At 36.9% G+C, this 17,088-nt stretch overlaps 1 protein-coding gene across 2 annotated transcripts in view; it reads left to right on the top strand.

The window, feature by feature from the left end:
- LAMA2 (laminin subunit alpha 2) overlaps positions 1-17,088 on the top strand; it is a 345,535-nt gene that overhangs the window by 268,032 nt on the left and 60,415 nt on the right. For both annotated transcript variants that reach the window (XM_039568097.1, XM_039568096.1), the window contains exons 36-40: positions 661-823; positions 5,149-5,359; positions 6,821-6,937; positions 8,100-8,263; positions 11,674-11,812. In XM_039568097.1, coding sequence (XP_039424031.1) covers positions 661-823; positions 5,149-5,359; positions 6,821-6,937; positions 8,100-8,263; positions 11,674-11,812 — 794 coding nt within the window. The remainder of the gene's footprint in view (positions 1-660; positions 824-5,148; positions 5,360-6,820; positions 6,938-8,099; positions 8,264-11,673; positions 11,813-17,088) is intronic.

The following is a 17,088-nucleotide window of genomic DNA, read 5'->3' as shown; positions in this document are numbered from 1 at the left end:
TGACTATGATGCCCTGTATACAGCTTTATCAGTTAAGAATAATTCAGCTGTTCCAAACACATTTACAGTATACCTTCATAAATTCCAACCTCCATGTTTTTCTTTTCCATTTCTGGGTATCTTCTTCTAAACACATGAGTGGGTTCAGACATCTGTGGGTGTCTTTCATTCCTCTTCTGCTTCATTTTCTAAAATTTCACAATTGTTTATGCTTCCTAGCACTGTTAAGTCTGAATGCTAAAAATGGCATATTTTGAGGTTCTCCAAAAGTAATTTAGTCTAATTTTCATTGCTTGTACTGCCTGCTCCTTAATTCTACCATCAATATAGCAGATTATTTTCTGCTTGTTTGGAAGGTTCAGTGCAAATTGTTTCTTTCAGGAGCAGGAGGAGGGGAGCAATATATTTCTTGTATTGGATATAAAGACTTCTTAAATTATTGTGTAGAAAAGTGAACTATAATAAAAGGTTTGATTAAACATATATTACTTTCTCATTTGTTATTGATCACTGGATTAACCATCCTTTGTATTTCACAGCAGAAATAACCAGTGCAAGTTGTGTTCCACTTGCTGATAGAGTTGATGGGCAGATGCTTAAAGCTTCTTTGTTGTTTTTAATTACTAGCTCCTTACATAAATACATTTTGGTCCCCTGCAGCTGCAAATGAAGATGCTGTAAAACTGGATGAGACACTCAGAACTCCAGACAAGGCTTTGGAGAAGAGTCTTCCAGAACTGCAGAGTGAGGCTGAAAGAATGGTCATAGAGATGAGAAATAGAGAGCTCAGTATGCAAGAAAAAATAGCTCAAGATGAATTAAAGTGAGTAGAGAGACCCCAGTCTTCAACCTCCTAGTGACAATGTCTGACCCTTGTAAATGTGGTTGTCATGTTTGCCAATCAAGTTTTCTATCTGAGTCTAATACTTTATATCTGTTAAGATAGCATTTGCATTTTTGGAAATGCTTAGGTATGTGGAAAGCAATCCCTAGAAAATTACTTCTCTGCTCCACGGGTACCAGCAACATTTCTAATTGAATTCTAATTTTTCTCAGTTTCTTTTTAGCTTCTGCGTCAAGACCTGATGAATGGCTTTTGTACTAAAAATTTCATCTGGAAGCTTGGGGTTTTCTCCTGGAAAACTAGTTGGTCTAATAAAAATATTATCTGTCTGGAAAGTTTGTTCAATAGTTTAAACAGTCAAAAAGAATGTATTTTGCCATGTTTATAGTAGTGTAGGCCAGAATATCCCATCTCTGTGGCATAGTTCAGAAGCCCAGGGTTTGGTTATCTAATTATCCGTAAATAAACGTATGTATATAATTATATTGGCAGCTGTTTATAAAGCATTATGCAAAATGCTGAAAACTTATCTGATTCAGAAAAATACTTGGCTTGAAGTTAAAGTTCTGGTCGTTTGTTACTTCTGTATGAGTAAGACATGGCAAATTTCTAGAGGTAGACTTTGCTTAGCTCTTCACTGGTGCGAACAACTAGCAGGGAATCCAGCTGAGCAGCGACATGGTCCATTGGAGTTGTGATGGATCAGAAAACTGTCTGGGATAGAGTTATTCAGGCCTGAAAATGTCAGTTATCAGGTGCATGCATACTGTAAGGAGACATAAATGGAATACAAAATTAGCTAAGAATTCCAAGCAGTATAGAATCAGATTTTCACTGCCTACCTTAGACTTTATAAACCAAATCATTTTCTGGAAATTCTGCCAGTACAGTATTTCTTCCCATAACTCTGATAGCTTTGCTTTCTGTTCTCTGGGGAAAGAATATATTGCAAACTTATTTTTGAGCAATGTTTTATTGCTTTTTCATCTGATTCCACTGAGCCTCTTCTGCGCCTTCTCTACTCATACACAGAAATAAACCAGGAAAAAGTAGGGATGAGAAAAATTTAGCCAGACCTTTGAAAGTGCTGTCAGCAAGTTTAGGACAGGCTGGAGAAGGACCTTTCAAACATGGTGTTATTAGTCCTCAAATCCTACAGCCGACATGAAACTGTCAGACTACGATGAAATAATTTCCTACTCTAGCCCAATAGCTAGAGTAGAAAATGCATTAGGGCTTTCTTGAGGGAAAGAACTTCTCTCCTTCCATTCTTCCTGAAATGTACAAAGCGAGTGTTTAAATTTCTTGATAAAGGAATACATTTTGTATTAAGAGATGCATTAATATATTCATTGATTTCAATCAAAGTTGTATGGTTTATATTATGGATAGGGTTACCTCTTTATAGGCAGTTACTGAGATCCAAGAAATTTTGGCAGTGAACTCAACAGAAGGAAAATTAGTCACTGTGCATTACAGGGAGGAAAGGACCCTAGATGTTGCTTTCTGAAACTGCGTCTTAAAGAAAAACCTTATAAAATTGTTTAAATAATGTAGTAAGATACTGGATAGGATACACTCTGCAAGGAAGAAGGAAGAAGGATCATTCTAAAAACTCTGCAGGCACACATGCATGTGTGTGGATCGCTGTGCTCATACGTATTCTTTACAGACCCATTTAGAAATTCTTACTTTTGAATAAAGTAAGGCTCTTGGCAGCCTCATGATCACTTTGAGGTAGTTAATCATGCTTACTCTTTGGTGAGATGTCTTTCATCAGTGATTGTATTCTGTTTTCAGAATTTTGTCCAAGAACAGAATGACAAGATTCAGTGGATTCTCTCCTATGTTTTCACTGAATTCTCAAAACTTAAGTGAAGTCTTCTTGCTCTCATAGAAGGCAAAGCTTCTCTTATATATGCATTTTTTTCTCTTATTTTCCTTCAAAATTTTCAAATCTGGGCTGTAATCTGATTGCCTTCATGTACTGGAATGGCGCATTAGTCGCTAATTTCACTCTAAAAAGAGCATACAGAGAAATACACCAGTTGCTGTTCTGAACTGCCGCGATTTTCATATTTATGAAATAAATCTTTCACTATTGTATAACATTCCTGCATGTTTTCTCAGATGCCACTGAGTTGCTATCAAGGGATGCTGTGAGCCAGAATTCTTTCCTTCTGTTTAGTATGCTGAGTCGCTTTATCTTTGTGCGACTTTTTCTTCCACAAATTTGTCTGATGGCTTCTGAGCCTCTGTGAACATTTTTCATCCACTTTCCTGGAAGATTGAATTGCATAACTCAGCCATACAGTGTTGGAAGATATGCCTCTTGTGTTTAGACATTGCTTCCTGATATTTTCTCTTTTTTTTTTGGAGAGACACTGGACAGTTGATCACCATGCTGTTCATGATCCATGCTATTCATGATGTTACAATGCTTATTTCTTCTCCTGATAGGGAAATTCTAACATATTTAGACTCTCACGTGCAGTTGGTGGGTTTTAATCAGTTTTTCATCAATTTCTAATCTTGTTTGTTCTCTTGCACTTATTTTGAAGATCCTGACCATCCAGCATTCCAGGTCTTAGGCCAGATCTGTGATTGTTCCTTCTAAAACTTCAACCATTTTGTATAGTTTTATTCTTTTTCTAGGATGGTATCCAGTGAAAGCAGCACAGCTTAAGTGTATAAGAGAGTATTTCAAGAAATGTGGCGCAGTCCAGTCACACAGAAATTCTAAAGCAAGGGATTACATGGGACAGATTGCCTCATACTTCATTAGAAAGAGCAGAGGGAAAATGCACAACAGATCAATACAAAGGTGTTATCTTTAGAGCACCAAGGAAGAATTTTGGGGTAGACTATTGGATGGATAAGCAGTTTGAACTGTGCTATGAGGCAAGGGAATAAAAAGGAAATCCATCTGTTTTGTACCTTTCCTCCAGAACTGCAGAGTCATAAGGGTGTCAAAATTTGCCAGAAGTGTAAGACATGAGCTTCTTATAGAAGAATAATGGAGGAGGTATGAGAGAAATCCTGAATTCCTTTCTACACTTCTGTGACAGGGTGTCAATATTGGGATTTCGTTTTTGATTAAATATTTTGTCCTCAGAAGTTGTGAATTCAAGATGTGAATAATTTTTTTCATCAAAACCAAAGGCAGAACTGATGGGAAAAAAATCCTAATCCATCTCAGGACAGCCCAAAGCTAAGATAACAATTTGACTTTTCTTGGCTCCGCTTCAGACCCTTCATCTAAATTATTCCAGTGTCAGCATATATTTTCCTCCTTTCCCACATCTTTTTGGTGTGCATTTATTTACATGATTATTTTTAGAAGATTCGTAATGGAACTGAATGTAGGCAGGCCAAACTGCAGTGTTTTTCAGAAAATACAGTTCTTGTTTTCCACACTTTGGCATAATGAAACAGGAAGAAACACTTAATCTGTCCTAGGTGGAAACATGATAAATTTCTTCTCTAGTTATTATCTATCCTATGAGTTCCTGTTTACTTAGGATTTTTCTTATCTCTAAAGCATCATTTTGGAAGTGCCTGAAGTGCCTTTTTTTTTTTTTTCCCCCTGCCCTTGACATATCACTGGATTAACACAGTAGTGTTGCCTTGTGTGAAATTGATTCGAGGTAGGCAGATGACAGTACTCCATTCCCTTAAATCTGGGGTCAGAAAAATCCATTAAAAATATTCCAGAATTTATTTTAGATAAGCAAAATTTTTTGACTACTGGGAGTCATAAATCCAAGGATCATCTGGGTCTGGTTTTCTGATTTCACTGGAAAGCATTTATGATTTTTGACTGTCTAGTCTAAAGCAGTTGTCTGCTTCAAGGCAGCTTGAAATTGGGCATATCTACAAATCCTCCTCAGTTCAAGGAAGGAAACCACTTTGTGTCACATGTCACATTAATGTGAGTGAAGGAAATATTTTAGACAAGTTGAAATGTTTCAGAAAACCTCACTTTGCTAGTCAGATCTCAAGAATGGAAATTTACCAAAAAAAAGTAGAAAAAAGAAGTCTTCAATGGAGGATATTTGCATATATTCTGCTTCATAAATGAGACCTTAGTGAAATTTAAAAATTTCTCCTTTAAGAAAGGGCTTAAAAACAGCTGTCATTTCACTTTATTAAGTGTGCATCATCTTGAAAATTACTTTGAGACTTAATTTAATTTTCTCTGAGATTTAGTTTTTCTATTTCATTTGCCTATTATTCAGACTATTCAGATTATTTGGTGTAGGGAATATGAACTCAGTGTCTTCATGGGTGGCAATGCATTGCAGGAATGCAGAAGATCTTTTGAACAAGGTGAAGAAATTATTTGGTGAGCCCAGCAAGAAAAATGAGGATCTCAAAAATGAGGTCCAGGACAAGCTAGCAGACTACCACAGCAAAGTTGATGATGCTCGAGATCTGCTAAGAGAAGCTGCAAGTAAAATTTGGGAGGCTGATCGTTTATCTGCAGTCAACCAAAAAAATATGACCATGCTAGAGGTGAGTGCTGACAAGTTTTATCTTCAATTACTTTGATTCTGATGACAGATTGAACCATTGCATGATTAAAAATGGAAACAAAAATACAAGCCAAACAAAAGTATCATTAAAATAGAACTATATCTGATGTAATTTAAAGGCAACACGTTCCTCAGAATGAGGAAGTGCATTGGCTTTTAAAAGTAGAATTACTCCCCAGCTTTATTGAAATAATACCATCTGCTTTGTGGAAGGAACATTGGATTTATTGTTCTGGGGGAAATTAAATTCATCCCAGTATAAATAGTCATATAAAATTCAAATCGTGTGCTCAATATTTAAATAGGAGTTCAGTTAAAATCTTTGCTGTCATATATTTGCTTCTAGAAAACTTATACTTTCATCTTCTTCTCCAACCCCTGGGAAGAAGACTGAAGGGGGTATGTGGATATTACAGAGTAATAAATCAAACTCTATTCTTGGTAGTTAGTAGCTGTTATAAATTATCTCACTCATAGAAGAGGGGTCTGCTTATGATTTAATTTAAATTGCAGAGACTTAAAGAGCATATTATACTGTACATTAACAAGCATTTAACCAAGATATAAAGAGCAGAGTCAACCTAATGAAGATAAATGTTTCAACTCTGTATCTCGGTGAGCTTTCACCTCAAGTACAATATGAGGTTAGAGTTTTGAGACCTCTGTTCTCAGCAGAGATTTCTGGGCTTGACTGAATCAAGGAAATGCAGTGATCTGATGAATTTAGGTGATCTCTGTTCTGTGCATTTTCTTCCCAAAGTTAAATAGATAAAGGTTGGAGAAATTACCTGCTATCTCAGTTTTTAAAATATTCTCTGTGTCACTGTAGCAGAGTGCCTTTCCAGCAGTCCTGCCCACATGGCTGCCATGGCCTCCTATCAAATTAATCTGTGATACTCAATGGATCTTGCATAGGAAATTGCCAGTTCTTTATTCAGAAATCCATCCTTACCACACAATATGCAGTAGTGTTACTAGCTGGAAAAGCAGGAATCCTCAGCTTACTCCAAACCTTTTTATTTTGCATTCAATAGCTTGGGAAGTACCAGTGGACAGAAGTAGGAAAGTAGCAGAATATTTTTATAAATTTTTCCTTCATAGTCAGAGGTGATTTACAAATGCGGAACTTACACATCTGGGTAATGATTAGGATTTATAACTTTCTGATTCATTTTGCAACAGTACTTCAGCCAATTGCCTCTGTTAGAGAGCAACAAAAGCCCTGCCATGTGGGAGGACAATACAAAGCTGGGGACAGGAGGACAAAGGAAAGATATCTTACATGTGCTTTATTGTTGTCACTGTCTCAGCTCTGAGAGCTCAGGGAATTCCAGAAGGGGCATTGTGGCATGGTGACAAAATGCAGTCTATACTGAGATGCTGGCATTTGAACTGTTCTAGTAAACAACTCATCTTTTTCTTTGTGTGAACTCATCCAAAGAAAAGGAAGCAAGCTGTAGAAGATGGCAGACAAGACATTGAAAAGATCCTTCAGGAAGGGAATGATGTCCTTAATGAAGCCAATAAACTTGCAAATGACATCAGCATAGCTGTAGAAGTGAGTATTTTGTCATCTTTACCTGAGAATTAGTACAAGAAAGCATCATTATGGGAGCAAAATAGATAATTAAAGTAACACCTAATTTTTCATTGTGTTTATCAATACTGGAATATTGGACTTGGGATAATTCTTAATTGCTGTATGGCAGAAAAGCTAGTCTGGTATATAAAAATTAATAACTTGGAGTTGTAAGTGATTCATTGGATTACATATGAGCTAGCTCATAATGTTTGAGGGATTCTGCCATTTATAAATACGGTATTCTGATTGCGGTACTAACTTTATCTTGAGAATTACAGATGCAGCAGACCCATTCACAGTCTCACTGTGACTTTGTGATAAATCTAGATGTAGAGTTATCTGCATAAAAACTCTTGTGTGTGTATCAGAAGGAAACTTCAGAAGTAATTTGTTGCCTATGCCCACAATTTTAAGTCCAGATAGATCAGGGAGAAGATTGCACTCTCACTTTGCATAATATTTTTGAAAATCCTTCCTTAAAAGTTTTATCAATTCAGTTTGAGATCAGTGCCTTAGCTACAAAAAAAAAAAAAAAGGTATCCTGAGGTATCATTGGTTCTGTAGATATTTCCAGCATGCACTGAAGCTTGTCATAATGAATGGAAGAATGCTCTTTGGAAAAATGGGAAAGGAGACACAGTGAGATGGAATCCAAGAGTGATTCCTTCTTGGAACAGGAATGGAAGGTCTTCAAAATTACAGTTCTTACTGAGATGCTTTAATAAGCAAAAAGACACTGTGGTCACTCAAAGGGTCCTGAGACATGAAACTTCTGCTGTTTATTAGTTATTATTGTGGAGCACAGCAACAATTTAATATAACTATGCACGTATCTACTTTTAGGAAACAAATCCAAAATAGGGTTTATATGCTTTTAAACTGTGCAGTTCCTTAATTGTAAAATAAAGGCTTTTACTGAGCTCATAGTAGAAGGCAAGTAACTCTTGGAATATTGTTTATCTCCTCTCTGCCTTCTAGTCCAGACTGTTACTCTTTCTATATTAGTTCCCTGAAGTTTTAAAGCATGGGTAAGTTGAAATAATAGTTCACAAGGAGAGACAAAACACCATTACATATAAGTAGGGCTACAGAATGCTTGCATTCAGCAATTTAAAGGCTTTTCTTTTGTCATTTTCAGTATGTAGAAGGTGTTGCAGATAAGATACAGCCAATGTCTGATCAGCTGAAAGATAAAATAGATGACTTATCACAAGAAATCCGTGACAGGATGCTTCCAGAAAAAGTGTTGCAAGCTGAGAACCGAGCGGGCCAGCTGAATGAATCATCTGCAGTGCTGGATGGGTAAGGCAGACATTCACTGGTAGTGCTAAAATCACGAAGCAGGTTTGCAAAATTGCTTCACAGAACTTGAAGGGCATTCTACTTTGACATCTGTCACTGGGGGTATACAAATAATCAGTGATCTGTATAAGTGTACAACTATTGAGCTGGTCAATTTGTGTATCTCTTGTAAATGGTTTCATACATTTTGTGATTCTCATAGCCTGCATGGACAGCAAACGGTGCCCTCAGATGCACTCATAGCACTTACCATATGCTTACTGCTATGTTGTAAAGAAAATAGAATTTTTTCTTAAAGAGCTCACTACATGTTTTCATGCGCCATTGTTAAAAACAAGTAGTATTTTCCATTTTAAGATGACCATTTTGGTAGGAGACTATTATTGTGATGCTAAATTGTTTACTGTCAGAAATCCCCTGTAGCGGTGGACAGTAATTCCTCTACTGGTTTCAAAACACTCTCCCAAAAAAAATAGGTGTCCTGGACCAAAATGCTTAAACCCAAGTACAGAAACTTTAGTTTCTGTTTACCACTATCACATTCTTAAATGTGAGAATTGCAATGCCCTTCATGTATATGACCACAGCTCTTACAGAAGAATGATACTTTATAACTCATCATGAAAATAGTTTCCTGGAAAGAATATAAAACAAGGGTTTGTTGATTTTGTTGGAATTTTTGGGGCAAAAGAGAGGGACGTCATTTGTTTTATTGCATTCTCAGCATTTAAAAAAGCAAGCCATAATAGTAAGTGTAATCTGCAATAGTAATACTCAGACCATGGGTATTCTGCCTGTTGGACCTGTCCCCAGCATAGCTTCAGAGCTTCATTATTTTATAAAAGCACTGCATGAAAAAAAAAGGGGTTTTTTTTAAGCATCAACAATATGCTACTTTTTTGCTGCTTACATCTTTTAGATCTATCTGAAGACTTGAATATCCCAAAGACTTGTGAGCGGGTGCTTAACACAGTTATTTCTTGCCAGCATCTGTAATTTTGTAGAAAAGACAGAAAATTATCTCTGATACTTGTAAAATTACTGGCTTCATTTACAGTGTAGTTACACTACTCTAGATATCCAGTGTAATACATGTTTTGAGGCGTGCATAAAGTAATGATAGCTGTGGTTTCCTGGGTAAAAATGAATTTTAAGGACGCTGTTTCTAAAAATGAGTGACTCTAGTGTCACACTCAACCACATATAAATATCCAAATACATGAAGGTTGTCATGAAGGAACTAAAAGGATATTGTGCCTCCTAATCAAATGTTGGCAAGACATGTTTTGAGATAGAAGTTTTTAACTATTCAAAACAGACTTTTTTATGAGTGCATGTATGTGCTTCTGTCTTAATGCAGGGTGACAGCTTGGCCTTAAGGAGCTTAGGGTAGTGTTTAAAACGTTATAACAGTATAACAGTACCGTGTATACCTACATCTGATCCAGACATCAACCTCAGTTTCTCAAAAAAGACAATGAACAATGAAGGACATTAAAAATTGTCTAAAAGCAGGTTGTTCAGAATTAAAATTTCTGATGTAGTCAGATGGATACATAACTTAAAAGGACAAAGAAATGCCATGGTGCTGTGTAATCCTGCATCAGGATAAAGCTGTCTACTTCATGCACTGACAATAAATAGTTATATTTTGTGGGCATATACAGTCTCTATCAGTTTGAGGAATTAAAAATTGTGTCTATCTTCACAACTGGCACTTGAGTGTCTTTCAGACAACACTAAATTTGGTGTAGATTACTGTTTCTTCTTCCAGGAGAAATAGAGGGAGAGCCCTGACTCTCCAGTCACCCTCTAAGGATTCAAATAATATATTGATTGACAGTGAGGATATTCTCTTGAGTGCTGGAACATGGAACCATTCATTAATTTAACCTAGAAAAAATTGTTACTTTTGCTGTACACAAGGAAGCATTAGTATAGACTTCTCCCCTATGGCTAATTGCCTGCTCATGAATAAATGCCAGTGGTATTTGGCAAATTCAGGGGTTTCTTTTCCTAACCAGAAAGGAGTTGAACCATGTTTCTAAGCAGTACTTGAGCTTCTTGCTAGGTAACTATTCTGGGCTGCACATTTGTCTAACAGAGCATCACAGAAACTTAGAGTAGCCTGGTGGGCTCCAGCTGTAGTTGAGGAAGGAGATATGCTTTTCCAGGAGTGATGCAGAGGCAGCTCAGTCATGCAGTTTCTGCAGTAACCTAAAGGGAATCTCTGTCCCTCTATTAACTACATGTTGAGTCCAGGGACTATACCTTCTGTCCACTTTGTCTTTCCTGTGGCATTTTGTAGAAATCAGTAAGTAATTGATGCGAGGATTGGAGCCCAGCTGTCACAGTTCTCTAGAGAATAGATACATTACCAGGATGAATTTTCCTTTCTTCCACTCACACTGTCTCAATGACTATTTTACATGAGCTGGAACAAGTCCAACAGAAATAATCCCTGTCTCTCTTACATTGCCATACACCTGGATGGCTAAAGAATCTCCCAGAGAGGCAAAAATCCAAGTTCAGATCCATTCTTATCCAGTTCAAGTGAGAATTTTAGCCCATTTACACTTTATTCAGTAAATTCGACATAGGCATTGGTCATAATGACTATTGAGATAGTTGTCTTCAGGTTCATTCTGTAGGTGCAGTAATTCTTTGAAGAAAATATTTGAATATATCATACAGAGAGAGTGCAAGAGAAGTTATTTCCGCAGCCTGCTGACTAGAAATTCCCCTAGGAAGGAGGTTAGCTGAACTCTGTCACTGCACCAGTAAATACTGGCTGTTTATAATTACCTTTTCATCTATTTATAGGTATCAGAATGAAGTATTTCATGTAAATTGAACATCACATTCAATATGAAACATTACTGCTTATGCTTTTCATTTTTGTCAGCAAACACTTAGGATTTGGTTTAGACTGTGAGATCTCCTTCATAACTGTCAATTCTGTGTTTGGCAGCCAGACCAAGAAATTAGTTGTTCAAAGATTCTACTTTAGCATGTGTCTGTAGTGACCCTTCACGTTCATACAGTGCAAATTTCAGCAAGTTGCCTGGCTCAGCACATAGCCTAGAAACACACACTATGAATATGTGACTTCTATTAGAGCGTTAAGCACAGTGCTGTCTTTTCTTGGTGTCTGATCTATTTTTATCTCGCAGAACTTCCTCTTTTAGTGAACATTGTTCTTTATGTCTGTCTGCACAGATAAAATGTGAATTCCATTAAACACACGATGCCAGAACTCCTGAAATCTCAAGTGTAGCATTGCTCTCTAAAGAAACACCTTAGAAATAGCCTTAGAAATAAGGCCATTGGGTTTGAAAAGGTGGGATTCTCTGTTCTGTTGAGCTCTGATAGCAGGTTTAATGGTGTGTTTACTTATCCCATCCCAACAGAATCCTTACTGAAGCGAAAAATCTCTCTTTCAATGCCACACGTGCTTTCAATGCTTATACTAACATCAAGGATTACACAGATGAAGCTGAAAGAGTTGCCAAGGAAGCCAAGGCTCTTGCAAATGAAGCTATGCAAGCGGTAAGGAAAACGAGTAAATTGAGAAGGTTTAGATTTTCTGTGGAACATGCTACACCTTATCTCAGATCCATGTTTTTCCATCTTAAAACTATGTGTGAAGACCTTTGCCATCGAACATTCTTGTGTTGTGATCAGAGAGCTATGCCCCTGTCAGAGCTACATGTACCTTCAGAGAACATCCCTATTTGTTCCTGACTCACGATCCTTACTTTTCTTCCCCATTTTATTTACTATCCTCCCCACCTCTGTCTTCCACCTTTTGGTGTCTGTGTATGGCTCAAGCCAACAGCTTTGAGTCAGGAGTGTAGGCCATTTGATATTCAATAGTGCTAGTTTAGATGTGGGCAATATATTCATTAAATTTAAAGAACTCCGTACCTTAATTAACTCCCCTAGTTCCATGAAAATGCTTGGAGGCACTTCTCTGCACATCAGATGAACTGCATGCACCTCGCCAGAATTCTAGAAAAGGAGAATTGTAGGAGGGGAGTGGAAAGTTTTGTTCACTTTGTGAACTCTACCAGTTTTTGCAGAGAAATCTTATTGTCACTATGAGGTAGCACATGCATATGTTCAGAGAAAATGAAGGGAACTTTTAAAAATAGGATTGTACAGTAAAGTCAGCTCTCCTGCCTGAGTCTTAATGAGGATCTGGGCTCCTCGATGCATATACTGTGACGACAAAACATTCTGACCATAGCCAAAATTATCTTTTATGTGAAATATCAAAGGAGTTAATTTGTGGGAGTCAGTCAGAGGGCAACAAACATGCACTTCACAGGCCCACAGAAACGTGAGACAGTGACAGTATAATATGAGATTGCCAGAACCTATATTTGATATAGAAACATACAGATGAACAGAAACAACTTGTAGTTACAGCACTTGTACATGAATAAAGGTAGCTTGCAGAGAGCTACTTCAGTCAAATGGATTATGAGAACAGCAAAATCAATCACATTCTGTAAAGGTCTGTATTCATCAGAGGGATAAAGTGACAAAAATTTTAATATTTTTAGGCTCTTTACATTTTCGGTGTTTTTTCAAATAATACTAACTACTGTATTTCTCTCTTAATGAAAAAGATTCACCTCACACATTAGTATATGCTGGTTCTCTGTAAATAGTTCTTTGTTTCACCAGAATGCATAATTACACCACAGAAGTAAATTAGGGCCTGGCCCTTTTTTTTCCCCTTCTCATTAAGATTTAATACATGCTGTCTTTTTCTCCTTTGACAATTTGGAATGAGTGAGACTGGCAGCTGTTTCAGGGATTGAAAATGGAATAAAAAAAGAGCAGTACAGAAACAAAGCTAGCAATTACAGGATGGTAACAAAAGTGTATGTATCATTGGGTGATTATATAGAGAGAAAGAGGATTGATAATTTAGGTGATGGAGGTCAAGATGGACAACATGATGTAAATAGAAGCAAGTGAGTAGCAAGGGAAGAGATGAAAATATTAAGGTGATGTTTTCAGCATCTCCACTGCATGTATTCATTACAGGGAGTTTATTTTTTTTATGAGCAGTATATTTGAAATGGGGATCTAGTTGATGAGGAAGAACACTGAGGCAGCTGATGCCTTTTAAATGTAATTGACTTGATATAGAGGTCATCAGTGGTTTACCATCTTATTGCTGCAGAGCAATAGATTTAGCTGTTATTTTTTAAATGATCTTGTGAGGGTTTTGAGCCAGATTTTAAAAATATGTCACTTGTGAACTACAGTCATCACTTCTTTATTCTATTTCCTTGTTTTTATTTAAAGACTGTTGAATGTTTGCTCATCCTAGTTGAAGAGTTTAACTGGTAACCAGGTAAATCAGGGAGACTTTCTGGAGGTCCCAAGGAGCTTTTAGCTGAGCTCCAGCACAAGACCAGGAATGTAGCCTCAGTCAGGGCTGTCTGGAGCACAGTAATTCAGTCTCCTAGAAGACAGCATTTGTGAATTTAAGCCCCCTCAGACTGATGAGCACCGAGAAACTGTGCCCCAGCTTTCTGAGAAGGTGCTGTGGGGACTCTGTGTAGAAGATGGAGATCATGTTCTGTTCTGTATGAGAGCTATTGTGGATGCCTGTCTTCTGTAAAAAGCTCCAAGTTCCAGCTGCTCGCAGATAATGGAGAAAAGTGCTGTAGCTCACTATGCATCCCTGATCCTTACCTTTCTCAGGTATAATGTTGGGGCAGGGGACGAAGGTTTCCCAGCAGCAACAAGCTGGTGTAGGAACTAGAGACGGTAGGGACAGGTTTTGGTTTTAGGTTCTATCCTGTATGTCCCTGGATCAAATGATTTACAAGAACCTTAGTGATATCTCAGGGTTTTTTTGGTTTGTAATGGAAAAATGACTTCATTTTCAAATCAAGCTAATGCTGCTAAAAGCATGAATGAAAAGATGCTCAAAATCCATCGTGGTTATAGGAAGCCTGATAAATGACTGGGAAAAAATGTATTAAAAATATGACAGAAAAATTCCTCCTGAGCTTTTTATGATGGATTTGCTCTCCCCTTTGAAAGCAAAATAAATTCATCACAAATGAGAAATCTTTAGCATTCAGGCTGTTTCAACATTCCATTAATTAACTAAGGCAGTAACTGACTAGAAAGGAGTCACATTAACAGATTCTGCTCGTATCTCATGGATCAGAATCACAGTTTTACAGGATATCTGGAAAAAGTGTGATTATTCTTAGGCTTTTTAGAGAGGACTTACAGGCTAGTGACAGGAAACACAGAAGACACATTGAGTGTTTAGGGTCCTGCTTCCTTCTTTGATTTTGAATTTCTTTGAAGGTGTTACCCCAGCAGTTCTGTTGGGTGTCTAGATTTTTTTACATAATGGCATAAAGCTGCCTAGACATCCTTGTGAAGATGTCCTGAGGTGCAAATCATCCATAACATTTTTGGTATCTATCGTCAGGACTGGTAGAAATGAGAGTAACCCTATCTCTTGCATAGGTGAAAACTTCACAATATAAGTGTATGTGAAAAGAAAATAATTTAAGATTAAGGCAGAACTATTTTTAACTGATCTGAATTAGCACTTAGGCCTATAAAACCTTGTACTTGTGTAAGTTCATGTGAGCCTCAAGACTGCCCCAGTGCATTGATGCCTCTAAAGCATGACTGAGACAGCACTGTTTGGGTATATAACATAGTCCCATTTCTGCCACGAGATGCAGCAGGGATTCAAACTGCACTGGGTTTGCATGGGGAGGGTAGGGGCCATGAAGAAAGGCACAGGGAGAGGAAGGTACTATCCGCAGATTATGGGCATTTGGAAAGGCAGAATTGGAACAAATTAGATTCCAGAGACCCTGCAATTTTCAAATTTATTTTTAATCACAGCCTTTCCTTTCCTTTCCTTTCCTTTCCTTTCCTTTCCTTTCCTTTCCTTTCCTTTCCTTTCCTTTCCTTTCCTTCCTTTCCTTTCCTTTCCTTCCTTTCCTTCCTTTCCTTTCCCTTTCCTTTCCTTTCCTTTCCTTTCCTTTCCTTTCCTTTCCTTTCCTTTCCTTTCCTTTCCTTTCCTTTCCTTTCCTTTCCTTTCCTTTCCTTCTTTATTCTCTTTTTTTTTTTTAATAGTATTTGTCCAAATTTAGAAAATAACATCAAAGACTGTAAATCCTACTAAATCATAAAGTGGTTCACCGTGACTCAGGCTTGCCACAAGCATACAAACTCACCTTACGCAAAGTCATAAAATTTTGGATTTTGATTACTGACTGCTTCATAATTTGACTTCTCATGTACCACAAGAAAAACTAGTAAATAAAGAACATTTTCTATCAGATGTCTTGATTAAAATTCATTTTCAGGATTGTTTTTTAAAAATATAAAGTAAAGCTTTTAATCAGTACATGTTTATTTCTCTCTGAAAGGGCTTTTCTAGTGTTAACTTCATGCTGAAATCTGTTTCTGACTAATTGTCAGCACATGCCCAATTACCATCCCTGATTTGATGAACTTTTTTGGTTTTGCATTGTACATCTGGCCTTCCAACTTCATTTTATTGACTATAAGCTGCTCCAACAGCCAGTCAACCATGCCTATTAATATAATAATAATAATAATAATAATCCTTATTTTTGAAGTCTGTGGTCACAGAGTGGTCATACCCTGGGTTATGTTGCTAGTGGGAAAATAAATTTAAAAGTAGTATTTGATTTGACAGGTTCATCTGTCACAAAATCTGGCCAAATGTTCTTCCTTCAGGAGCAGTTGTTTGCTTCACTGGGTAGTTTTTTGGATTTTTTCCTGGGGTTTTATATATTTTTCTGTTATCAGTGCTAGTTGTTATTATGTGGTAGAGAAAATCTGTAAGAAACTAATTTTGTTGATCTGTTAAACACATATGTTTCTGTGGTTGTTGAAAGGAATATGTACACAGCTTAGTATTTCAGGTGAGCTTGGAAAATGACAGCGATGTGTGCCTTAGTTATTAAAATCACATAAAAGCTTACATTTACATCCCATCTGAATATAAAGAATCTTTAATAGCTATATCCCTGTGACATGGCAACATATATACCATGAGGTATCCCATAACAAAAAAAAATGGTTCTGAATTTTGAAAGTATCCAAAGCATTCCCTAAGGTTTTTAGAAGAAAAAGAAGTGGCAAGTTCACTGTATGTTTTTTACAACATCGTTGAAAAACATCAGAGCTTCAGCAGTATGTGAAATGTCACCTCTGGGCTTGCTCATTATATAAATAATGAATAACAATAATAATTGTGTCATTTAATTGACACACAGTTAATTTTTGAGTATATGTGTCTGCCCTGGAAAATGAAAAGTAGCTGCTTCTTAATTACATACTAGTTATGAGGCTATGACCCATGACTAATATAGAATGTTATCTGGCTGTCAGGAGTATTCTCAAAGAAATGTATTCAGTGTGATGAGTGACCTGAGTTCAGTCTTACAAACTGAACACTAAGTGGTTCAGAACCTGGAGCATTTCCTACCAACTGAAAACACTAATCTAATTTGGAAAAATCATTCCATCTATTGATCAGTCTCTGCACTGAAGGTAGAGATGGATGTTTTTCAGAAGAAAGATCTTTAAGTAGCATGATATGATGGAGGATGGTTACTTAGTAATAAAAATCTTTCAGATTAACTGCAGTTTGCCCTTCTCTTAAAAGTCTATTTTTACTTCTTTACTCACCTAGCAATTATAATTCTTTAATTTAACCACAGATGAATCTCAGTTGTCCTTATTAGAGCCATCAGATCCAGTCTGGCCTCTAAAGTTTCTGTAGCTGCAGTTAG

The sequence above is a fragment of the Corvus cornix genome, chromosome 3, assembly GCF_000738735.6.
Source record: "Corvus cornix cornix isolate S_Up_H32 chromosome 3, ASM73873v5, whole genome shotgun sequence".
Classification (NCBI taxonomy): domain Eukaryota; kingdom Metazoa; phylum Chordata; class Aves; order Passeriformes; family Corvidae; genus Corvus; species Corvus cornix.
The sequence above is the reverse complement of the archived record's forward strand: the minus strand, read 5'-3'. Positions and strand labels throughout refer to the sequence as shown.